A 25,471-nucleotide genomic window follows, 5' to 3' on the forward strand; every position below is an offset into this window, starting at 1 on the left:
ACACAAACACCTTTTCTCTGAGACCAGTCCTCTGTGGGGGGACACCGACGTGGAACGGGCGAAGAACGGGAAGGAAGAAGACGCGGACCCGACCAGAGAAGAGAGACGGCGTCGGAGTGAAGCGGAAAGGAATGAAGGCGCAGAGAAGAACGTCCCCCGATCCGGGAGAGGAGGCAGAGTAGAACGTGAGTGCGTTGAGGCAGGCGAGCGCCTGCCTTGCTGTCTGTCTCTGTTTTCGGAGCTCCTCGCCTCTGTCTCGCCAAGGCCTCGGCGCCCTAGAGAGCCGAGCCCTCGAGAGGGATACTCACGCAGGTGCGCGAGAAAAGGAGACACTTTCAGAGTCCACAGCGGCGGAGACGCTGGAGGGGCTGTCCCCAGATTTCTGCCTGTGTAGCTTCTCAGACGGACTCCTGCGCGGGCGTGGAGGAGGCCGAGTTGAGAGAAGAGAAAGAAAGCGAGGAACAAAAGAGAAAAGAACCGCTTCCACATGCTGGTCGAGAGTTCAGCGCAGCGAAGAAGTGACAAGACAAAAAAGTGGAAAGTCGCCCGCCATGTCGGGAAGCATCGAGGATATGACGGGGCTGTGTACATCAAGTCGAAAGGTACTTACGACGCTGCATAGCGTTCATATATCTTCATATATGTATACACGAAGCTAGTCTTGAGTTAAACATGCATATGCCTACATATACATGTGTAGATATACATGTATAGCTATGGACAGATAGGGATGCAATGAATTGTTCCTTGGGACTGTTCGGTGCGGCGCGTGTCGTCATCGTGTGTGTCTCCCATGCACTGTGTCGCTGCATGCGCAGCACATCACCACAGGCGGGGGAATTCGCGGCTTCGAGTTCGGCCGTCAGAGCAGACGGAAATGTGGAAAAGTTTTCAAAACCCGAAGAGGGGCGCGTTCCTGAGAGACGCTGTTCTCGAAGAAGGTGCACGCTTTTTTTTCCTCAGAGTCACAGATGGGCAGTGGCCGCGTGCATGCAGAGAAAAAAACGAGGTTGTGTGTACGCGGGACACATGCCTTTCCTCTCTTCTCCAATTTCTCTGTTCGGCCCGTGCTTCTCTCCAGATGGTCCGCAGTCGTTTTTCTTTTTCTTTTCGTTTCCTTCTCTTTTTAGCTTCTGTGTTGAAGGGGGGTTATTCTCTGTGTGCCGCGAAGACTCTGAAGTCTCAGACAAGGCGGAAGAAAACAAAGGGCGCCTCAAGCTAGTGAAAAGAAAGCCTTTTCTTTCCTGAAGGACAAAGGCTTTCTCTCTCTGTGTCTCTCAGGACTCAAGCGTCGAAATTCTCTTCTTTCCCAAACGGCATTCCCGAGGCGCCTTCGCGGTTCCGATTTCGCGCGCCTCTCTCTCTGGAGATGCTCTCGAACGCTTTCCTCACCAAACTTCACCGTCAACCGAGGAAAGACTCTTAATCGCCCTCTTTCTCTCTTTTCTCTTTCTCTCTTTCCTCTTTCTCTCTTTTCTCTTTCTCTCTTTTCTCTTTCTCTCTTTCCTCTTTCTCTCTTTTCTCTTTCTCTCTTTTCTCTTTCTCTCTTTTCTCTTTCTCTCTTTTCTCTCTCTCTCTTTTCTCTTTCTGTTTTCCTCGTTTTCTCTTTCTCTTTTTCTCCTTCTGTCTCTCTTGTGTCGCTGACAAACTCGAGCAGGCGGGCGGCGCGCAGCGGCGGGATGTTGGTGAAAATGTCGGCGCCGCCTTCTCTCTGGCGGCTGGGCTCGCGAAGGCGCGTGTCTCTTGGCACAGAGAGAAAACCAGCGCTGCCCCAGTTTGAGTTCCCTGCTGCGTCGTCTTCCTCTCGACAGTCTCGTTTTCGCCGTCGTTCTTTTTCCTCGTCTCTTCCTCTCTGCTCCAGATCGTACTCCTCTTCCCCACGTTCTCCCCTCTCTGCGTCGCCTCCAGTCTCCCCTCCACAACCCTCTTCTCGCCTCTCCGCTTCTCTCTTCTCTTCCGCTCTCCCTAACTTTCTGTCGAGAACCCAAAGTGCACAGGTCGCCCGTAGCTCCTTGGCGCCCTTCGCAACCTCCGCTGCCTGTTCCCCTTCTTCGCTTCCTTCATGCCTCTCGCGTTCTCCATGCTCCTCCTCTTCTTCCTCTTTTTCTCGTCTTCCTTCTCAGGCTTCTTGCGCGGGGTTTTCTGTCTCTCGGTTTCCACCCCCTCCGCGCGGATCTCCCGCCTCTCCCTCTCTCGTCTCTTCATCTCCCACCTCTCCTTCTCTCCTCTCTCCATCTCTGTTTTTCTGTCCTCCTTTTTGTCCGTCTTCCTTGCCTGCTTTGCTGACTGCCGTGCGCACCAAGATGGTGAAGTCTGCGTCGTATCGGCGGCCGAGTCGCGCATCTCCGACCGGTCAGGCGCGAAAGCCTCACATTGGCGTCAGGCGCTTGGCGGCGGAGTACGTCTGGCCTGGGGTGGTGCTCGTGAAGCAGCGGAAAGTGATCGCCTTCAACGTGGAGACCAAGCGGCGGAATCGCCACTTCAAACTGTATCCCGGGGAGAACGTGAAGGTGTCGAAGGTGACAAACCTCGTCGCGCTTTGTCACGGCCGGGTGAAGTTCACCCACGACGTCTCGCGAGATGTGCTGGTCGTGAATGTGCTGCCTGAACGCCGAGAGGAACTCCTGCGCGAAGACCTCTGGAGATACCGCACCGAACACGTGCGATCGATGGAGGAAAACCGACACATTTGCTTCCTCAGACGAAAGGCCGTTCGCATGTTCGGCAAGGCGCTCGTCAACCCTCCCACGAAGCCGCCGCTGAGACCGTACTACTTCACCAAATACGATACCTGGGAAAACCCGGCGCTCCCAGACGTACCCCAACTCGACGACGACATGTAGAGAGCGGAAAAAGCCGTGGAAACGGACACGCGAGAAGGTCACGGAAAGACAAAAGGAAGAAGGAGAGAAGGCATGGAGGGGAGCGCACCCCGGGGCACCGCAACCAAGCAGTGAGGGAACGGCGAACAGAGAAGACGACGGAAAACGGTGGTGTGTGTGGGTGTTTGCAGAGAGGAGACACCGGGTTTTTCGCCCCCCGCAGGCGAGGCTCTTTGGGGAAACGGTCGCTGGTGTACAGGGAGACACTGGTTTGTCTCGTTCGGGAGAGAAAGGCTTGTTTTCCGTGGAATCCGCGACAGCAACGGCTTTTGAGCGACGAAGGGAGTCCTTCAAAAGTCTGCGGAGGCTCGCCGTCGCAGGCGCATGAGAGCGGTGTATGTGTGTGTGTGAAACGCGAACGAGGAGAGCACTGTGTAGGAAATGCGGTCTCCCCTTCTGACGCCCCCGCGCGCTTTATTAGCGGCTGACGCTCCATCTTTTCCCGCCGCTTCTCCTCTGTGCTCCTCTCTGCCTCGCAGTCCCTCTTCTCTGTGTTTCGTTTGTAAGTGAATGTGTGTGCCCTTCTGCGGTTCGGTGGTTTCCGCGCCTTCGCAGCGGCACTTCTCTCGGTGCGTGAAGAGACTCCGAGACAGTCCGACTCTTTTTGTAAGCGTTTCTCTTTCCGGGCGCTGTCTCTGGTTTGCGCGGGGTTTTCCGAGCTCGCGCCAGGTTGTTTTCTCGTCAGAGACAGCCTCGCGTCTCTCACCCCGACGGTTTTGTGGCAACAAGGCGGCGAAGGGAGTGTGTTGGAGACTTGGTTGCGCAGCGTCTCTTCTCGCCGCTCTTTGCAGTTCTCGCCGAGCGAGGCGCCGCGCGAGAGCGATCTTCTTCCTTGCTGAGAGGCCGTCATGTGGGAAAGCAGTGTCTTGTCGGGAGGTGTTTACGTGTGTCCAAACTCAGCTGGGCTGCGAAGTCGAAGACCGATCGCGGCCTCACGGAGAAAAGAACCGAAAGAGCTTGCTCCAGCTTGCATCCCATTCTAAGTAGATCACTTGCTTGTGCTGAGGCTCTCGAGCTCGAACGATGCCGTCTTTCGCTTCCGAAAAAGTACGCATTTTGAAGTGGATGCTGTCTTATGTCGGTGCGGATGGGTGCGTGGGCTTTTTTCACGCTTTCCGGGCGTTCAGAGTTCCGCGCACTGGGCGAGAGTGCGGAGGAGTCCCGAGAGATTTGTTGCAGTTTTCGTCGAAAGCACGGCGAGAGGTTCGCGTGACAAGTCGACGGGTGCTCGTGACAAGTCGACGGGTGCTCGTGACAAGTCGACGGGTGCTCGTGACCAGCGAGGCGTCACGAGATGGAGACGGCGCAAAAAAGCTTCGGAATGCAGACACACAGTTGACAATTCAGGGTGAAGTTGGAACCCAGGAGGCATCAATACACGTGGATGCGTACATTTCGATACACACGAGATATGTCGGCACACACTCAGGTACACGTAGGCAGCAGAAGAAAGAAGTAGAGATTCGAGGGATGTATGTGGATAAAGCGGTACCTAGATATTTACCCATTTCTGATCTACGTGTCAGAAAGACCGTTTGTTTATTCGGCACTGTGGAAGGAGATGACGCTATCTGTTCGTCCACTGGCAGACCGCGCGTCTTCCTCTGCGAGCTCAGCGGTCGGCGGCGTCGCCGCATCTCCCCGCGGATCCAGCGCCAGGGCGAAGTTGGTCGCGTCTCCCTCTCTCTCTTCCGCGTCCGAGAAACTTCGCTCACTCTGCGCGTTTCCTTCGTTCTCTGCTTCGTCTCGCTGTTCTTCACTCCCTCTCTCAAACGCGTCTTCCCCGCCCAGTGTCTGCGGAGACAGCACAGTCTCGGCCCTCGATTCCGACGCGTTTCGCGAGACGGAAGGGAGCGCAGGCACCAGAACTTCCGACTCAAAGTCGGGTTCGCCCGCATGCGACGAGGCAGCGCCTCCGTTTGAAGGCGCTGCGAGGGCGCCGTCCGCGGGGGAGAGTTTTCCGTTCGTTTTCGGGTTCTCTGTGGAGAGGAGCGGGTGCACGTCCCCAAAGCTCGCCTCAATCCAAGGCTGCACAGCGACTTCTTCCGTCTTCTCCAACTGACCGTCAGCCGCCGAGTACACGAGCTGGGTGACCGTAGCTGGAGCCTTCTTCTCAGCGAGGAGCTTCGCAGGCTCTTTTGGACTCAACTCGCAAATCGCTCCGTCGGGGTACCTATATACACCAGAGGAAAGGTGCGTGGTTCGCGGAAGCCGCAGACTGTGAGACGGTCCAGGACCTGCACATCACCCGCAGCCTTCTCGATCTCTTCTCTGTGCATCTGCGCGGCGGAGCAGGCGCAAAGAAGTTGCAGCAAAGACGCGCCTAACGCGTCTTCCGAGAGGCCGCCCCGCGACCGCGTGAGCTCACCTCATGAAGTGTCTGTATAGCGTGCGAGAGCCCTTGGTTGGGTTGATCGTGTGGATGCAGATGTAAGTCGTTGCATCCGTCCGTTTCGACCGAAAGAGGCTCCGCAGTCTCGACTGGTTACCTCCCAGACCCAAGTCAGGACTGTCCTCCTCCAGCTGGCCTTCAGCGACGTCGGCCAGATGCGCGAGGCGTTTCGCCGGCGCTCGGTCGTCCCGCTCCACTGCGAGGCAAAGACTCTTTCGAAAGAAAAGATGAAGTGTTGGGCAGGGTAGGACAGTGCACTGCGTGGCGCGCAAGCTGCAGCAGACGACGCAACTTTCACTGAACCCATTTACAGGCAAATCGCAAAAGGGAAAGACCGCCGGCTTCGAGAGAGAGAGGGCTTTACACGCTTTAGCCTTTGCGCACAAGTTCCGAGGTCGAGACTAGCGCGAGACGGGTGTGACGGCAAAAGCGGCCGGGGTTTCTTGCTCAGCAAACTGGCGAGAGAGAGTTAGACCCCGCATACGCAGTGGGAGTGCTGGGAAGGAAACAGGACGGTTTGGGGTTTTCCCACTCGGGGTTTTTAGGTTTTGAGAGCTCGACTTCCGACCATTCTTCTGTCCCCGCCGTGTCGCGTTTAGCGCCGCAGTCGCGCGAACGCACTCTTTCCGAGCTCACCGATGAACTCGGTCACTTGAATCGAGCGCGTTTCGCCTTCGGCTCCACGAAACTGCGCAGCTGTGTAGCAGATCCACTTGAGATACCGAGAAGACACTTCGCTGTCGAGGGGGACAAAGAAGTCAGGCTCATCGGCGGTGAGTCTTCGGTGGGTGTCTCGCACGCTTCCGTTTCGGTGGATTTGCGTGATGTAGCAGTAGAAGGTCTGAAGGGAGAACGGGGGGAAGGAGCAAGCGGAGAGGGAGAAAAGTGGAGAGACGCCTCAAAGCGGAAACCTGCGGGCCGCCTCCTGACACCATCTGTCTCTTCTTAGCGCGGAGGAAAGAAACTCTCGGCGACTGCGTCGGCCTCCCGGCGAGAAGGAGCTCTCAGAAAGAGGGCGAAAACCCGGCGGAAAGGCAGGTGTTTATGAAAGCCTTTTCCACTCGCTTCTCCAGCGAAGAGGACACTCGGAAGACGGCGACAACGAGGGCGGACCCGCAAAACGAAAACGCAGAGACAGTCGCGAGGCGTATCGGCCAGCGCCTCTCGATGCGCAGGTGCCTTCGGCACACACAGGAAAAGGGGAGATAGAAGGCGAGCTCTGTGGAGGAGCTCTATGTCGATGCAGACGTCGGTGTCGACATGTATCTCCCGTGGACAGGAATGTGTGAGTGTGTACATCGTCTGGGGTTTTGGGCTGTCCCCATCGCGGTTACCAAGAGAGCGACAGCTGTGAAGACCGCGTAGAGGAGAAACGTGAAGATGATGCCGATGATTCCGTTTCCTTCGCGAAGCTGATAGAGGTTGTACAGCTTGAATGCGTCGCCTGTCGAATTCCCCGCGATCGCGTCGATGATCAAGTTCACTTCCGGATCGAGAATCACTGCAAGACCGTACGCCGGCACGAATCTGTAAACTGAAAGGCCGAGAGGAAAAAGAAGGCAACAGTCGCCCCGGGAAAACGCGGCGCAGGGTCGCCCCCCTGAGCGTGTTCCTTATTCACAGAAAGAAGGCATGCGCTTTTTCCCGATGGCGACACTGTTCATCCACAACTGATGCGGGTTATGCACTGTTACGCACGCAAGCTCAACGGTTTGCACACACACGTCGATGCATGGAGAGATGGTCGGATGCACATAGAGACGGAGACACCGGGACAAGTCACGCGGCGTGCACAAGTCCGCTCTGTGCTTTCGGCTGTTCACCGGCGAGTCCTTGGTTCAAATCCCATCTGAGGAGGTTTAGTTTGAAACTATAGTTCCACGATTTGCAGGAGAGACACACAACGACCCAGGGCCACCTTTTCAGCGGATGTGAGTGTCGGGCTGTCGAGAGGAGCGCGCAGAACGTCTCTCCAAAAATCCCCGTTGAGGCCTCACCGAGGGAAGGCAGTCTTCCAAAGCTGCGTTGCGAGAGGACGAGGAGAAGACTCATGAGGAGGAAAACGGAGTAGGACATGAGCGGTCCGGACAAAACCACCGCCGCTTCTTTGTCGGCAGTTAGCAAGTCCTGAGGCACGTCGCAGCATTCAAAACAGCGCAGTTCCTCGCAACCGCGAGGGGGAACGAACGCGTGGGCTGTCGCGCGTTTTCCGCAAATGTTAGCGTCGCACCGAACAGGACCAACCGGGCTCGCGACGAGAGCCCACAGGCGTTGCCGGCGTGCCCCTGCATCGCTGCGACTCTACGGAGGCATCTGCGTCGGCGCATGCACGAATCTGCGTTCCTTCGTGTGGGTTCCCTTTCTCCTGCAGATCGAGGATCGTGTGGAGTGCGCGTTCCAGTGCATCTGTTTTGTGTGGGGAAGCAGGCTGACCTGAACGTATCTGACGTAGATGATGACGAAGGAGACATCGAGTTGGTAAACCGGCACTCGGAAGGCCGAGAGCACGATCCACTGCCCAAAGTAGTGGACGAAGATCCGCACCCAGAAAGCCAACAAAAACAGGATGGCCGCAAACGCGCAAAGGCCTAGCCAAAAACACGCGCAAAACGACAACCTCGCACTCGCAAGTCCCTCAACCAGGCCTCTCAACAGACGCACAGTGTAAAGGCCTGCAGGGGCGGATACACCAATGCATAGATATGCATGTACATTCATGCAGTCATGTACATATATATATATATATATATATATATATATATATGTGCATGCAGGCGCATATATATATATATATATATATGCGTGCAAGGGTACAGTCCTGTATATATAAATGTATATAGATACATATGTAGGGTAACAGCTAGAGATAAGTGGTGAACGAGATGGCCCTTGTGCCTTGGTTGAGTGTCTAGGCGTGACCCATGAGGAACACAAGAGAGGCGTCGGCGTCTCTGTTTTGAGGAGACAGTGGTGCTGTTGGAGCGGCGCGGAAGCAAGGCGTTCCCGGGTTTTTTTCAGTTTTTCGGTCGTCTCCGCGGCGTTGGCGGGTCCGGGAGCTCGGCCTCACCTAATTCTCGGACGTCGGTCGAGAGCACAAAGTCGCCCAGCAGCTCGTCTGAAATGTACTTTGCTTTCCTGGACAGTTCGTTGTTCCGCACCAAGGTGTGCCCGGAAGTCACTGTACATACAGCAGAAAAGGCAGTCAGCCTTGGCGTCGAGAAGAGCAGTTTCTCGACTTGCATCTCTTCTCTCTGTGGGGGAATGGGCGTCTGTAGTGGCAAGCGCGGGGTTGTGAGGAAAGGCAGAACTCGCCTGAGTAGCGAAACTGGTCAAAGTCTGAAGCGTCGACCAGAGGGCGGTAGCCTTTCCCTCCCGTCTTTCGCGTCTTCACAGCCCGCACGCCGTCCTTGATTACAGCGTCTTCTGCATCTGCGGAGGAGAGTCGGAAGAGGACGACAGACAGAGAGAAGCGCAAAGAGATGGACAGAAGAGGAACGCGGGGAGCGGGAAGAGACGGCACCAGGAAACGCTCTGCTGCTCGAGGCGTGGCTGATTCAGTGCCTGGGCACAAGGCATGCGTTTGGGACGAGGACAGGCTGCGCAAACGGTGACCAGAAATTCGATTCCTGTGGGGTAACGGAAAGATCGGCATTGCTCTCTGGGATGCACAGAGACACCTCCCGGAGACAGAAGTGGATGCAGTAACGAGAAAAGAAGAGCGGGGAGCCCGCGAAGACAAGGAGGCAGAGAAGCTGGGACAGAAAGAGCTCGGAACGCTCGTGGAGAAGAAGCTAAAGCAGAGAGAGAGGCAGCAGTGGAAACCGAGAGAGGAAGGAAGAGCAGAGGCGGGGAAAGGAGGCAGGAAAAACTGGCAGGTTGTGTCTCGTGACGAAAGCGAAAAAGTGGTTTAAAACATTGGCAAGAGCGGCCTATCGCGCAGAGGAGGAATTCACGGGCCGCCCCACACACACACACTTTCTCGGCGTGTTTGTGGCAGAGATTTTTCTCATTTTCTCCTTTGAGAAGTCGGAAACCTGTCAAACGCTGGCACTTGCTCGGAAGAGAATACCCCTCGACCCTGGCGGGGCCCCGATCCTACCAGGGAAGACCTCGTGAGGCTCGTTGAGCGCCTGCCGCAGTTCTTCGACTGTTCGTTCAGCTGGCGGTTCGAAGAGAAAAACACACAGGAAACAAGCAGGGCGAAGAAGCAGGAAAACGCGCGGAGAGAGAAATAGGCTACTGTTCGAATTGGAAAGCGAGAAAAAAAACGAGACGAGAAGGGGCGAAGAGCCCGAGACTCGAACGCGAGACGCATGGCCGTGCCTTCGGACGTTTCGGTTCACGAAGCCGTCACTTCCGACCTTCATGGTCTTCCTCAAAGAAGAAACCTGCAACGCAGAAGGCTTCTTCTCATCTCACAGGCGCTCTCTGAAGAATGTGTATGCCCCGAGTCCACATCGGAGTGAAGTTCAAGAATGCCAGCGTTGTTATCGAACGCTTCCGGAACCTCTTTGGCTTCGATGTGTGTCGGCAAAAACGGAGGCAGGGGCGTCTCTCTAATGCAGACACGTGGGTTTCCAAATTCGTGTGGGTACGCCCTGGAGTTTTCCCGGAACGTTGCGTCTTCCGCCTTCTCCCTGCCTGTCCCCTCTCGTACCCTTTTCGCGGAGTTCATTGCTTGTCTCTTCCGGCTTTTGCTGTCTCCTTTTTACACCTAGCAGATTTCCGGTGTAGTTCAGGAGAACCTCGAACTCGAGCTGGCCCGCGGAATACTTGGGCATGCGGTCACAGCGAAAGTACAGGTTGCCGATCCACGTCTGAATGTCTTCTCTGTACAGCTTCTCGTACTGTGCGTACATGGTCACCGACGGGTCGGTATGCCCGCGAATCAGGGGAACCTGAATCCGCATGCATGAGGAGCCCCGACCTCGAACAAAGTTTTCAAAGACGCGTGGGTGAAAACTGAGACACTCAGCGGGAACCCACATACACGCACGTTCCCCCCGACGCAAACGCCTGAAAAAGCACACTCCGCATTCTTTGAATACGTGTAAATATGTATGCATATGTACATGGGTAGACGTAGAAAGGCAGGTCGATAGAGGCGGTATGCAAACGAGATGGCGAGATGAAGCAAGGAGATTGGATCGCGAACATGAGACGTTGCGTCAGGTGCTTCGAAAGAAGTGCCTCCCTTCTTTCTTTCTCCATTTTCGTTCAGTTTCTTCGCGAGAGACGCACCTTGAAGCATCCGGAGATGAGTTTGAAATCGGAATCCACGAGGGGGAAGGCTCCCCACGCAACAACCTGCAAATCTCAGCGTGCAGAGACTCCGCAGGTATCGGTTCACACGCCTCTCGGTTAAAGGCACACACTTCTTCGCGAATTTATGTTAGCGGTCTGGCGGCTTCGCCAGAGGACCGTGCTCAGACGCTCAAATACAAGTCGCACATGGTCAGGGAAAGTGTCCTTCTTTGCGGTTCTCCCACCGCTGGAAACGTGTCCTCTTTGTTTCTACAACCAGGTGTAAAGGCAGCGTCGTCCAGAGATCTCCACACGTTCTCATGGACGATCCAGCAGGAATTCATCTCAGAACTGTACACCTCGCTACACACAACCATATATATATATATATATATATATATATATATCTGTGACTGGAAAGTCGTATCAACATAAGCACATACGCCCTCGCATGTATACACAGGTGCATGCATATATATAGAAGTACACACATGTATGTATGCATATACATATATAAGGGTGTACACCTAGGATACTGAATATGGCTCCAGTTATGAGATGCAGAAACAATCGAGTTCTTTATGATTGCTAAGAAAGCGTGTAGTTGAATTTATCGCCCCACCTTGTCGACTGGAGAGACACTTCCTCTGAGGAAGTAGAGTTCAAGAACGAGGCACATGGACGGCGTGATATCTTTCTCTGGCGGGCAGGCCAAGTAGATCGTCTGGTCGAATCTGGAAGACAGTGAAAAAAGCAAAAGTGCGTCTTCGAGTCGCGTGCAAAGTTATACAAAACCGCAGTGGAAGCCAGCGTGCATTCAGAACGTGACGCACAACCTTCTCGAAAACGAACTGTTTCCGCATGCACTTCATGGAGGACACACACGCGAGATAGTTGGAGAAGGGACGCGGAAGACTTGAAAATGCAGATGGAAGAGGGAGATGTTGAAGAGCGCATCCAGCAGCTCGGGAGAGAGAGACTTTGATGCACACATTCCGTAGAAAGCAGCGTGGAAGTGTCTCGGGTTCTTGCGCGTCTATCCATTCTATCCATGTAGAGACACAGGTAGGAAGAACAGAGCAGCGAGATCTCGAGGGACAGATGTGTATGTCTTGTTCTTTTGACGCACCGTAGAACGTCGGTGTACCAGAGCCCTGAATGTGCGACAGGGGCCGTGACTGCACTGGAAGTGCTGATGACGCCAGAAAGCTCCTTCGCCCTTCGCTTGCTGTCGTCCAGCAAGTCCGTCACTTGTCTCAAGACTGACTTCTTCTTCGAGTCTTGCTCGTGGTCTTCCAGATTCTGCAGAGACGACCACTGAAGGCGGTGCCCGCCTAGAGTCGAGTGAAACGGAAAAGAGACAGAACGGTGGGTGCATGCGGGCGGAACGTGAGAAACAGAAGAAACGCAAAACGGAGGACAAAAGAGCGAAGACGAAAAAGGGGAAGGCACCACGTCGGATGCACACACGTGAACAGCGGAGAACCTGTGGCGTACGCGTTGGACTGCTGGCTTATATCTTGGAAATATTTACCGGATCGCGTGCAGTCTTAGAATCACGTCATCTCTGCCAGACAGTGTTCGGGCTCTGCGTGATAAGCCGTGTTCTTCCCTCGCCTTCTCCGTGACATTTGCATTTGGAGACTGGTCCTTGCTTTCCGTCCCCTCAAAGGTCTGTCCAGTCCTCCACGGATGTATCTCATGCGAGGTCGTTGAACGGCCCCTCCTTGCATGTGGAATTCAGCATTTTTTCAGAGACACAGAAAGCCGCTGCCTCGCAAACGCTCCTCACAGGTCTACATCCTTGTATATCCACACGCATTTATATCCACACACATGTATCGATCTGAGCCGAAAAACCGTTTTCCAGATAAAGATATATGTTCGCGTGTGCATGCGTGTGACTACTTGCAACGAAACGGGGTGACTGAAGAACTCTGGAAAGGAGACGGAACCTTCGCATGAGGATTATCTCTCGCTTCCAGTGCACGGAAACTCGCGACTCCGTACCCAGTCTATTCCACACCGAAGCCATGATGACGTATTGGCCTTGAGGGAGTTTGTCTTTGACAGCTCGGCATGCATCCACGTGAAGACGAAGAGGCTGAGGCGCGTGCGCCCAGTCGACCTTGTACTTCTTCCCTGGAAGCAAAAGCGCAGGGATCGAACGCTGTTTTCCTCCCGTCTCCGACGGTCACTTCTTTCCCGGCTTTCGCGGGAACTTAAAAGGCAGAAACAGAAGGCGTCAGGAGCGAGGTAGGCTCGTCGATGCGTTCGCTGTGTCCTCTGTACTGACGTAAGGAACAGGCAAATGTCATTTTCCCTTCGCGGTTCGCGACGAACGGAACACACGCGAGTTCACGGTTTCTCAAGGGCGCCAGTTTCCTCGCCGTTTCCGCTTCTGTTCGCGTCCTGGACGGCAGGCAGACGAAAGTGTGTATCGACCCACGGATGTCCAACGGTCTGTCCACATGTGCACAGCTGCTTTGTTGCCGTATCGTTTTGCAGCAAGGTTTAAGCGAGAGAGATCCTCCCGAGCAGTTTTCTCGTTTCTCTCACCGATAAAGGCCTTCTTTTCGGGGATTTTCTGCTCCGTCGCAAAGCGCGTGTACGCCCTGTCGTGGCCGAGAGAGCCGTAGGTGGTTTTCAACTCGCCTTTGCGAACGCTCAACGCCGCTTGGAGTTTGTACTCCGCTGCTCGGAGTGTCTTGTTGAGGTGGTCCTGACAGGGTCGCGGCGGGTGAATAGGCGCCGATTTCAGGATGGGGGCATCACGCGACGAGACTCCACCAGGTTCACGGAAACTTCCAAACCGTGAGAAGGGAACGCTCAACACTATCGACGCCAAAGTGCCTCTCTGCAGGGCAACTTTTGCGAAACGGCCCGACGACCGCAAGCAGACTCCCTTTCTTTTTTCTGGGCCTGAACGTGCAAGCTTGTTTTTTCCCTGTCCCTGGTCAGCAGTAGCAGCGTCGGTCTCCTCATAAAGACACACAGCCATAGGGGAGGAGCGAGGTGTTCAACGGCGCATATACAGGTGTGCAGTATACTGAGAGATACAGAGACGGAGAAAGAAGTGTGCACAGATGCTTGCTCTGACTCATCAAGACGGGTTCCAGAATGGGGACAAACGGGTGTGCCGCAATCTGTTGTTTGATGAGTCGACGCATTTGGTTTTCACACGTTCAGGTCATCCCGTTTCGAGGCAGAGACGCCCGATATCTGTAAGAACACACTGGCGTTCCTCTCAAGACGCTGTTTCCCCGACCTGTCTCTCTTTGTCGCGCACGGCTGCATCTTGAGCCTTGGCGTCGAGATCTTTTTCTCTCTCAGCGAGTTGATTCAGGAGTCTCTGCCGAGCCACTTGTTCTCGCTTTTCGAATTCTGCTGCTTGCCGTTGAAAGCGAATCGCGTCTTCCTGCTTCGCATTAAATTTACTTTCAGCCTCCTTTTCGTCTCGGTGACGCACATCTTCCGCATCTGCGACTCCGAGCGTAATTGTGTCAGGCTTCATGATGGTCTAGGAAGCAGCGACGCGCGTCGAGAAACAGGAGCGGAAGTATGTAAGCGCGTGCCTCTCGTCTTTCGACGGTAGGCATTCGGCAATTTAAAGACCGTAAACAGGCGGTGGCGCCCCACGAATGGAGAGAGCAGGTATTCGTTTTGAAGTCCAGGAACTGCAAAGATTTCGTGTTTCAAAGAGACGACTCCTGCAAAAAAGGGCCCGTGGATATACGTGCAGGCCAACTTCTCCCTCCACACCTCGCACGCGTTTTTCTCCCAGATGTGCGGTGAGGACTCGGCACCTCCGCGTCCGGTTGGGTCTTGACGAGGCAAACGATGGGTTCTGTTTGAGATGCTTACAGAATTATGCACTGCTCTTCTGTCCTCCGTCCACACGACGTGTCCAGATTGGTTCAGGCGTGTGACCTCCAACTGCGGGACGAACGTATCTCGTGGTGTTCAGACGCAGAAATCGTGGGTTTGGGAAAGAGGGGACCCCGTTGTCTCTGAATCCAACGCTTAGGTCTAAACCATCTTGAGGGCACTCCAGGGAACTTTCTTCTGCTCACTCACCTGTAACTCCGTCAGGAGTTGCTCTGTCTGTCGGATGTTTCTGACAATCACGGAGTTCCTCAGGATTTCGATTCGTTTCAGTCTCTGCTCGCGTTCCCCTGTCGACGTTTGATCGTGCGAAAAAGCAGAAGAGCCAACAGAGAATCAACAAGGAATCGAAAGGGAAAAACAGACCGAGGTGGTCGGCAGGTTTTGTCTCTTCAGGTGGGAGAGACGTGCAGAAACGGTCTTCTTCAGTAGGCGGTTCACTGATAACGGAGCTCGACCCCCAAATGTCCCAACACAGATCAGCTGCAAAACGTTCGCAAAGAAGGAAAGAGGGCCGGAGCGGAAGTTGAAGATACACAGCCATAATCTACGCGCGAAAGGAGAGGTTACCCTGGCGACAGGAAAAGTACGGGGGAATCGCTTTCTGCATATTGTCGAGCCGTAGCTTTTAATCGGTTTGCTCTCTCTGCAGCGCACACCTTCGTAGTTGGCGAATTCAGTGTCTTCGTCGAGGTCGTCGAACCATTTCTCAGGATCCTCGAGGTTTTCCACTTCTTCCACTTTCTTTAAAGGCGGGCTTGAGGCCCCGAAATCCGTTGCCATTTTGCTGTCGCTCTTCGCCGGCGCCAAACAGCCGAGAGTTTACTCAGTCGGTCACTGCCGGCTCCTTTCAAACGATGCCTGGAAAAGCTAACCGCTACGTGTTTTCCGGTTGCTTTCTCGGACGGTTTCCAGTGGAGCTCAGGGAGTTTGAAAAGATACCGGTGTCCCCGTGAGCGATGGAATGAAAGGATCACCACGCGTTAGTATACTGGGTTGCAGTGTCTCCCGTGGAGAGACTCCCCCGTACTTGTGCAGTATTGAGGGAAAAGGACGCCTTCTGTACTCTCTAGCTGCCAGGCGCAGACCGTGTCGGTACCATCGTTTTTTCCTCGTGTTCCGTTGCCGCTCAAGTTAGAAAGCCATGAGTTAGCCATAAAGGTTCGAGAAACGAGAAACTGGAAGAGTGTTCGACGCCCGACAAAGTGCCGTCTGCCAACGGGACTGTTTCTCTAGTTGCCTACTGCGGCACAGCTAAAGGGTGAGAAGTCTAAAGCGTCTGAATGAGAAGCGGGCAGAACCGCGGAGCGAAAAGCGCCATCTCTGGGCGTGGCATTCTCTCTCATCAGAATTTCCCATGCAAGAGGCGGAACAGAACCTCTTTGATGGCGCTCCGAGAGAGCGGTAGATCATGTTGGTCTGAAGACGAGAAATCGAGGTTCTCCTGGTTGTCTTCCCTGCACGAGTTCTATCAGCAGATAGGATTTTAGGACTCGGGACACAAGAGGCAAAAGCGGCAACCTCGACCACAGAGGCAATGTCGTCGGTGGAAGGTCACCAGAGGAGATTCTGCTGGAGAAAGGAAAGGTAACGGAGGGCAGAGGACAAGTTTCTGCCGCGAGGCAAACTGCGGGTGCACGCGTGCTTGTCCATTAACAATTACGACGTAAGTGGTGCAACGCGTTGCTTTTCAAAAGGCTAACGGTTCCTTTTCTGGGTCTCCTTAAGAACTAGGTGCTCGGTACAGAGACGATTCAGATTGATTTCCAGCAAAAGTCACTACGAAACACCGTTGGTGCCATCTTGCTTGTTGAACCTTTTAACGTAAAATTCGAGGATAGCTCTTCGAATAGGTACCCTGTGCACACATTACAAGCTTACGCTGTTGACGGGGCGGACCGACTGTTCTCCGTTAGGCCTCAAAGCATCCTTTTTGGCTTCACAGATCGGCTCCTTTTCGTGAATGCCACTGTTCACAACGGAGAATCAATTTCACAGAATCGTTTCTTCTGTATAAATCCCATCAGTCATTCGCAGGATTTGTACTCCGTACAACCGCCAACTGCGCAGCTTCACAAAATGTTCACGAAGAAGTCTTCAAGTTACTCAAAGTTAGCGAACGGATGCCGGCGATAGCTTAAGATGTTCTTGAAGCACCTGCGTCGTTCCTCTACGCGCAGGCAAAGACTGATCATAAACGCTTGCTGGTATCGTATGGCCGGGGACTTCAGGCAGCTCCACTGGCGACCGGAAGCCCGTTGTACGCCCGCCCTCTCCCCAAGGAAAACTGTGTATCCGAAGCGGCTTATGTCCGAACAGTCATGCTGGAGCAACTGACTCGAGAATTGTGAAGAATACTTGGGGGGGTAAGTTCCAGTTCCGGAGAGAGCCAAAGGCGGCAAGCGACTCATAACTATGAAACATGACCTCAGGAAACTGTTCACCGAGGTGGCTGAAAGAATCCACTCCCACCACATTCGAACGCGGCCTCTTGCGTGGGCTCCCGCTTGTGAGTGTCGAGTTAAGTTGCCGTTATACGAAAGAAACGCTGTATACGGCTTCCTTAAAGATGTTTTCTTGTTGCGCTCCCTCGCCGCACTCGGGTATGTACTCTGTACTGTACGCCTACGTAAACACGCCAATACTTGTAGCCACCTCAGGCCCATCCAAGCGATTACGCAGGGCGCACGCAGGCGCTTGCCAACTGCCACTATTCTATGGCTGTTGAACAAGGGCGTCAATGACAGTAGAGCGAAAATGTGTGGACGTGTGGCTTTTCTGGCAATGCCTTTGGCCTTCGTCCACGGCAATTGGCACACGCAGTAACCTAACTTGCCAAGTCGGCACATGAAACAGCAGAGAATTCCGAATTCCAAAATGCGTCTTGTTGAAATGTCTATGTAGCCGTATCCACACAGAAGAGTGGTTTCTTTGTTGTTGCTAACAACCAGCCCGTTTCACCGATGTGTGTGACATGTTGCGATCGCACAACGAAGCAGAAGGGCATTCGGGCCCCTCGTGGACCAGAGTCGCCTCAAGCAGCGCGCACAACACCACGGCAGAGCTAAAAGAGACACGACAGCGGGGTAAAAACTGAGCAAGTGTAAACACACTTGCTGGAATCGACGATGCAACCGTGTGTACGTTGTCCATGGGGTCTAGGAACGCACGCCTCAGGATCCTAGACCTCTTCAGAGAGAACAGTGGCTGTGCTCAAGCGGAAGGTTGACTTTTGGAAACCAATTCATCGTTTCAGTACACTCGACCACTCGGCCGAATCAATTTGCCACAGCTATCGGTATCGTGTCACGAGAGGCTGTGTCGACACAGGTTCGCTGTCGAACGCATGGCCGCTGTTTCGTCCCGCCGCCAGTGTCCGTCGCGATCGGCGCATTTTGCTTCAGTGTTTGTCCTTCGCTCGTACAAAGTGCCGTGCAGTAGATGTCGACACATACTCCTGTTCCACGACGTTTTGCCCAAAACTGAGTAATCCATTTATTCCGGTGCATTACAATGTTCTTCGGTGGGCCTCTCCAGTTTTGAACAGAAGCCAGGACCATGATAGTCACCCCCGAGCGTCCGCTACGTGTGACGTTGTCTCCGTCGCGCCTCCCAAGGATATCCCAACGTATCAGTCTCGCGCCACTCCGTCCCTCTGAATACCAGTGGGTTATTTCATACGCGAAAGAACGATTACTACAGGCCCTCCCACCTGGATTTTTAGGTGAGGAGCAGGGGGCCTGAATCAAGTAATGATGCGTTGGTAGCGCAGCAAAACCATCGGCCAGTTACGAGTGACACACCATCGTAGGCGGGTCCATTACTAGCTCGACGCAGTTTGTTTCCAACGTGTACATTTCGCCGTCGCATATCGTGTGAGTCCACTACAGTCAGGACACCTTTCACGGCCGGGCAATTCCCCCGCTGCTTCGGGTCCCAGTTTTTAGTCCTCGCTTACATAAAGCAGAATTTGCCCCTTTGCTTCGACGGAGAGCCGCCTGCAGTTAGTCAGCTCCGCCTGCGCGATGCTCTCTCTCTGTGGACGACGCTAAGCGTGTAGTACTCCACCGAACCCAGTGTGTAATGCTCTTTCAACCGCCCGCAGTCCGGAAGGGGAAAAAGTGTGTTCTGTAGCCCTAAATCATTTCTGGCTTCGCTGTAGAAAGCCAGTCATGTTTGCTTTCACCGTTCGGGCGAGCCGGGATCCCCCCCCCCCCCCCCAGTAAAAAAGTTGCAGACTGCGTACTACCCCGTCATTGAAGCGAATGCAACTTCCGGAACCGCTAAACAATGCACACATCAGTTGTGGCCCTCCGGGGAGGTTAAATGCATCTCACATGTTCTCACGTTCAGCATTTACAGGGCGTCAATCGTGACTCGCGCAGTGCACGCACCTGTTGTTTTCGTGTGTGTGTGTGTGCGTGTGTTGCGGGAGGCGTTCACAAGGTGGACGCCTTTTCCTCGAACTTTGCTCGTTTTTCGCCTCTACATAGCAATGCCGTTGCCGGCTCTGCCGGGGCTATATTTTTTGGCGACAGGCCACCATCATTCCCCGAGACGAGTTTTCGTCATCTGCCACACAAACAAGACGGCACGAACAACCGTAAATCCCCGCGCGTCCACCTCTGATCGCTTCTCTCGGTGTACAGATATAGCATTATGTGCGGTCTTTGGATGATACCTCATATAAGGAACCTGCCTGTTGATTCTGCCAACCCCTGTCTGGTGCATACTGTATGTGCCTGTTGCCGTTCGTACGACCCTCCCCCCCTGTGGGTGTTGTTGCGTATTTCGCCCCTGGCTTTAGCGGCGCGCGCGCGTGATTGATTCGGAGCGGAAGGAAAGGAGAGAGAGTCCAGCTAGTACTACACTACCCTGCTGCCCCCAAAATCTGGTGGTGGATCCCAAAATCGTATGTCGTGGTGCTGCTCCTGCTGGTGAGCACGGATAATAATAGCATTTTCCTCAGCAAAAAAGTCCACACGTCGCCCACTCCTTGTCTTTCACATCTCCCACGCGCGTGACTTTTTTGTTTCTCTTTTGCGGCGTTTTCCTATTTTTTCTCGGGGCCTTTTCCGTCGCTCCCTCTCTTTTTGTCCTGCGTACCTGTATCCACGATGGCGGAGGAAATCAAAAATCTGCGCGATGAATACGTTTACAAGGCGAAGCTTGCGGAGCAAGCGGAGCGCTATGACGGTAAGCTCTCGTGAAATGTCTTCTTTTAAGATGTGGCATCGTCCAATTTCGTGTATGGTAAATTTATCGCCCTTGTCTCAATCCCTTTTCCCCCGTTCTCCGGCAGAACCCCACCTTCCATGGTCGCCCCAACCCACCCAGAGAGATGCGCCCGGCCCCCCTGTACATCCATCAGGAATTTCCTGCCTCTCCTACGTCGCTTCTTTTGAAAGCACCTGCTGCTCCGTTTTGGTGTCCCACAACTAATGTGCATCGTCTCCTGTGCTCGGCACTCGGCGCGGGTTTGTTCCTGTTGTGTGCCTTCCACATTCCGCTCTGGCCCCGACGATGTGCGTTCGTCGACATGTGCGCACGCGCGCGTCTTTGAAAAACGCACTACGAGGCAGACATTGCTTACAGTCTTTCCGAACTTCTCTCAGAGCTTGATGGGGTGTGTGCGTGGGATCGGAATTTGAGAGTTCACCCGGAGTCGTCAAATGCTCAGGCTTCCGTGCATTTGGTCTCCGTGGGCACTCCGGCCGTGTGTCACCCCGTCGCGCCGCTCGCACGCGGGTCGGCTGGTCGGCTGTCGCGTCATTGGCCATTCGCATTTTCGTTTTCCTTATTCATTTCGTTTCACGTGGGTGTATTGTATTTCTGGGGTGGCACTTTGTAGATGTCGCTGGAGCCGTGCGATGGGTGTTCGATCGAGGAACCGCAATGTAGTGTCCCGGGCATCCATAAGAGACTACTGGGTGACGCCGTTTGCCAGGGAGGCCTCATTTTGGATTCAACCTTGCGATCTTGCGCCAACTTCACATGTGTCTTGGAGTGCTACAGTTGGTGGAACTGTGCAGAATCTCCGTCGCTGCGTCTGACTGCGCTTACCGGGCGCGCGGCTGTGCCTCTCATGCTGAACCGTTTGTCCCGGTAACGGCACCGCTTCCGTGATACACACGTGCTCCTTCGCTTCCTGTTCGTCAGTGAAGAATCGGTATATCCGGGTACTGTGATTCTCGTCGGTGTATACCCGCAATTACCCCCGTGTTTGTGTGCTGGTGCAGAATGGGGCAATACGCACTGCAAATGTTTTCCCTGGTCTGCCTTTGTTGTGTTTGTGGACTCTCAGAAATGGCGGAGGCCATGAAGAATTTGGTGGAAAACTGCCTCGATGAGCAGCAGCCGAAAGACGAGCTGTCCGTGGAGGAGCGTAACCTCCTCTCTGTTGCGTACAAGAATGCTGTCGGCGCGCGCAGAGCCAGCTGGCGCATTATTTCTTCTGTTGAGCAGAAGGAACTCAGCAAGCAGCACATGCAAAACAAAGCCCTCGCTGCCGAGTATCGGCAAAAGGTCGAGGAGGAATTGAACAAGATCTGCCACGACATCCTTCAACTTCTCACCGACAAACTCATTCCGAAAACTTCGGTCAGTCGATGCATGTCCCCAGTTTCGCGCCTTTAACTCGGCGCGAGTCGCGCACGCTTAGTCGGGGGTCGGTGAATGGTGCGTCTAGGCGTGGGTCTCACTATACTGTTTCGTGAATCATCCTCGAGTTTCGTGGCCAGGGTGCGTTCGTGGAACAACTTGTTTAATCCAGTTAGATGTGGAATGGGTGTCGCAGTTGCGGGTGGAAGAGGCAGCTATGTGTGTACGAGACATAATCCACGCGTTTGTGCTGCTGCTCATCGCAAGGCGATTGCTTTTTCCATATACCTCGGTGCCGTGGTGGTCATCTGAAATTTGGGTGTGGCATATATGTGTGTGTGTACAGGACAGTGAGAGTAAGGTGTTCTACTACAAGATGAAGGGAGACTACTACCGCTACATCTCCGAGTTCAGTGGCGAGGAGGGAAAGAAACAGGCTGCTGACCAAGCCCAGGAGTCGTACCAGAAGGCGACCGAAACCGCGGAGGCGGAACTCCCCTCGACTCACCCTATTCGTCTTGGCCTTGCCTTGAACTACTCTGTCTTCTTCTACGAGATCCTCAACTTGCCGCAGCAGGCGTGCGAAATGGCGAAGAGAGCCTTTGATGATGCGATTACTGAATTTGATAACGTAAGTCTCGCTCTTAGTCCTGGGTCCGGCCTGAATACGAATGTTCGGGGTGTCTGGGCATCGATGTGTTTCTCGGGAGTCTCATGGTGGGTCATATCTTGGCTGCAGGAGAACAGTCGGTTGTGAGCTTTCTCCAGTTCGGTCGCTGGGGAGTCCGTTTTATGGGGAAATAGCAACCAAGCTGTAGATGTGTCCTTTTCTGGACACGACACAGGATGTGAACCCGCGCGAGATTGTGTACATGCGTGCTTTGATTTCAGGTTAGCGAGGACTCTTACAAGGACAGCACTCTTATCATGCAGCTTCTGCGTGATAACTTGACTCTCTGGACCTCGGATCTGCAAGCAGACCAGCAGCAGCAAGAGGGCGGAGAGAAGCCCGCTGAGCAGGCTGATCAGTAAATTTTTGGGAATGGAAGGAGTAAAAGTTAACGGGGATGCTGTCCTCTGGGAAGGCGGGGGGGGAGATATGCGTTCCGGTCGTGCAAGATCACACTCTTCCATGAGGAAGTCCATAGAAGTTGTCTATATATGTCTCGTGTTTGAGTGTGTTCTTTGTACGGACCAAACTCGTCCTGCGCACGTTACCGCATGAGTGGTAGTTCGCGACGGCTTATGTGTGTATCCGACGGGCTAAATGTCGCCAAAAGTGCCTAGTCTGAGGGCCGGCGAGAGGGTTTCTCTGTTCTGCTCTGCGTTCTTCCTTCTCCCGCGTCCTGCTCTTCAAGTTCTGGACAAATCTGTCGTGTGTGCACTGATGTGCGTGCGTTTCGGAGTGATAAATAGGGAGGGTTGCTGCGGGCAGTGTCTCCCGTGTAATCTAATTGAAAACGGGAGAAAATATTTTGGGATCTCGTTCCTGCCCCAGCTTTTCTCTGTATTGAGAGAAAGCGGACCCTGCGGAAGCGAGTTCTCGTGTAAAGTGTTTGCATCGCACACGTTGGACAGTATACCCGGTAGGGTACAAGAGAAGGGATCAAAATGAGGAAAGACGCAGACGAGTGGTTTCGTTTGGGCAGAAGCCACCGAGTAGAAAAGCAGATTTTGAGATAAAGCAACACTGTCCGTGACTAGGCACCATATGAGGCGCATGACAGCCCAAACTGGATGTGTCGGGTTCGGGAGAGAGCCTTCGAGGAGTCAGCTCTCCTGGGGGCGCGCGTACACACACGGTACCAGGACATTCCTGATAGATATATGTATATTTATCGAATGTTCTTTTTTCACTCCATGCGGTGATAACAAACCTCTCTTAACACAGCAGCGACTGTGCTTTCGAGTAAGCCGATCAAAGAACTTAGTTTCTCCGCGGATGTGCACTGCTCATCAGCAGGCTGTCTCCCGTCACTTCCTTCCCTCATCGGTTCGTCGCGAAGGAAGGCACCTTACATAAACTGCGAGCAACAATGAGCACTGGGAGTTCGAAACCAATGTTCATCCCAGTATCCGTTGCAGATAGCCGGCGCTGTAGCTATCGGCGGGAGGGAACATATTCTGCTTGTCCCAAAAAAGAGCACGCGATTCTCAGAAAACCATTATGCTTGGCGTAGTCACACACCTTTTCAGTGTACTGATTCGGATTCTTCGCTTCCAGAGATGGTGATCGTCGATTCCTCCAGCTGTGTTCTACAGTTTGTCCGTGAGATGCACTGGCGAAGAATGAAGGGAACATGTCTAGGGGGGAATATATAACCGAGTATCAAATGCACAGGGGACTGGCAGCGTTCTGCGCAAAGTCGAGACACCGACGGCAGACTATGTTTTATCAACCAGCACGCGTGGCGCTTACATAAAAAAACGTGACTGAATCGAGATTACTGGGATGCCCAGTCTATATGGTTGAAGCTTGTGTGCTAGAGTGGATTGTTGAAACGACGCTTAGTCTGCTGGGCTTTCGTTCGGGAATCTCAGTCTGTGAAGAAGTATGTATTCGGTTTAGTTCTCTTGATCGCTACAATTCAGCATGCAGTCGAGAATCTGACGTCTTCATTACGCCTTCAAGGGACTCCCGGCTTCAAGAGAATTCTACGTGAGCCTCCCGTATACGGAGTAGGTCGGATTCTTTTTGCAATGCCAAGGTACTTGCACCTGAAAAGAGGAGATTGTCAACACGGCTTTAGGTTCGGTTTCGGTGGAAAATATGCTGGCGGTGGCGTACGGACTACGACACCTCATATGGAGGGAAATGGCGTGTCTCCAAAACGAATGTGATACGATGGTTTTCCAGATTTCCCATGGTCTCGGAAAATGTATCTCGACGCTTGTCTCTTCCGCTGTTTCGTGCAGCAGGTTCAGCACTCTATCTGTCCACTGTAGGCCGAACGTGAAGTCCGGTCTCCACAGGAAGAATGCATGGTTTCGATACTTTCCTTTAACTTCCACCGACTGGTGGGACGGACTTGTCAGTAGACCAGCAAAAGCTTGCTGTAGACCGTTGAAAACCCCCCACAAACGCTCGCAAATGAGAGTGTGGACGAATGTCGCCTCGGTAAAAACAGGGTGGTTGGCGTGGTAGACTGTTTACATAGTAGCTGGCAGTATAGTTTACATTGATTAGCTGGGAGTTCCGACAAAGAGGAGATAATAAAAGCAATCACACTGAATTGAGGGGCACTGAAAAACCAGAGCGAGTGAAGTACCAGTCTTACGGTTTCTGTGATCTCGTTTTAGCAAGGGGAATACCGAAAAGCCTCTGTTGGACCTACATCAACCGCTGCAATGCCGAAGTCGGTTTTCTCGGTGTACCTGTACCTCTAACAGCAGGTGTTGCGAAAGAGTTCCACTGGAGCACGTCCCTGTGTACACTGATAAGAACGCCACTCAGACTCGTCAAAGTACACAAGTAAGCATGCTTGCTCCCCAGTCCTGCCTCTCTTCAGACGGGGGACACGACCACGGCTGTCTGAATCAACATCGTTCTGAGTGTTGATCGTTTTGCCACATTTTATTGCACACAAACTGGACCACGATGCCATTTCTCTCAATCATTACAGTGCCCTTTTTTGTCCCGTAACAGTCTGCGGTGGTGCGGTTCAATGTATGACTGCCAGTTAATAGACGTGCTCGAGGATCCCCAATTCAATACCACCGTTTACAAATTACGGCCCAGACTAGTCGGAAACAAGGCCGTGCACAGCATTTAGTTATTTCTCCTCTATGCAAGGCACTGGCGTTGATGATTGCCTCCCGTTGACAAGCGGGAGTAACAGTACTGGGACAATATCTGTGGTTACAACACGCTAGGTTTTTTTGAGACTCACTTCTCTGTTCTCGTCTGGGTCCCTTTGCTCTGCTGAGAAGTTCACTTTTGCGGGCTGACAAACCGACGGTCGTCTACGGCCCTTTACATGCTCCGAAAAAACCGTGATTCGTTGCTTGGCCATGACAGAAAAGGACAAACTTGCTCCATACAGAACATGGCTCAGTAAGAACTTGTATCCAGGAACGAAACGCGCTCATGTTGTGCTGTATCTGCCCGCAAACATGCACATTTTCTTCTGCTCCTACGTATTGCAGGAGACACACTTCGAATATGCCCAGTGGGGGGTTTAGGTAACAAAATGACATGTTTGGCGCGTTGTTATGGTGTGTAGTAGAAGATGAACTAAAGACTGAGCTGGTCGAAGCACCTGCCACAGATTCGTGACAAAGGCGCAGATTTTCTGTCGGAAGCGTGCATCATTCAGTTCAGTGGGTGGTGGTGTATAGCAACCATAAAGAACTTGGTTGTCTGTATCTCGTAACTGGAGTGCACGACACATCGTTTGAAAAATTTAAGTGAGCTCAAGTTTTAGGAAGAAGTATCTGAAGTCGGAGTCGATGCTGCGTTTGAAATTTT

At 53.4% G+C, this 25,471-nt stretch overlaps 3 protein-coding genes across 3 annotated transcripts; 2 read left to right on the plus strand and 1 right to left on the minus strand.

The window, feature by feature from the left end:
- Nucleotides 1-2,303: 2,303 nt before the first annotated feature.
- Nucleotides 2,304-2,843, plus strand: NCLIV_024800 (conserved hypothetical protein; the record flags this gene model as incomplete). Its single annotated transcript, XM_003882675.1, has 1 exon — nucleotides 2,304-2,843. One exon carries the CDS (start codon nucleotides 2,304-2,306, stop codon nucleotides 2,841-2,843), a length of 540 nt encoding a protein of 179 aa, XP_003882724.1.
- A 1,578-nt stretch (nucleotides 2,844-4,421) lies between these two features.
- On the minus strand, nucleotides 4,422-14,032 carry NCLIV_024810 (conserved hypothetical protein; the record flags this gene model as incomplete). Its single annotated transcript, XM_003882676.1, has 15 exons — nucleotides 4,422-5,055; nucleotides 5,251-5,470; nucleotides 5,911-6,115; nucleotides 6,609-6,808; nucleotides 7,272-7,401; nucleotides 7,708-7,862; nucleotides 8,342-8,452; nucleotides 9,374-9,433; nucleotides 9,932-10,172; nucleotides 10,516-10,581; nucleotides 11,141-11,252; nucleotides 11,648-11,852; nucleotides 12,529-12,660; nucleotides 13,078-13,240; nucleotides 13,787-14,032. The coding sequence occupies 15 exons, from the start codon at nucleotides 14,030-14,032 to the stop codon at nucleotides 4,422-4,424; spliced, it is 2,880 nt and encodes a 959-aa protein (XP_003882725.1).
- Nucleotides 14,033-19,520: 5,488 nt separating this feature from the next.
- NCLIV_024820 (14-3-3 protein homolog) lies at nucleotides 19,521-22,035 on the plus strand (the record flags this gene model as incomplete). Its single annotated transcript, XM_003882677.1, has 4 exons — nucleotides 19,521-19,599; nucleotides 20,708-21,003; nucleotides 21,350-21,634; nucleotides 21,895-22,035. 4 exons carry the CDS (start codon nucleotides 19,521-19,523, stop codon nucleotides 22,033-22,035), a joined length of 801 nt encoding a protein of 266 aa, XP_003882726.1.
- Nucleotides 22,036-25,471: the final 3,436 nt, after the last annotated feature.

The sequence above is a fragment of the Neospora caninum genome, chromosome VIIb (genome assembly GCF_000208865.1).
Source record: "Neospora caninum Liverpool complete genome, chromosome VIIb".
In the NCBI taxonomy this organism is placed as follows: domain Eukaryota; phylum Apicomplexa; class Conoidasida; order Eucoccidiorida; family Sarcocystidae; genus Neospora; species Neospora caninum.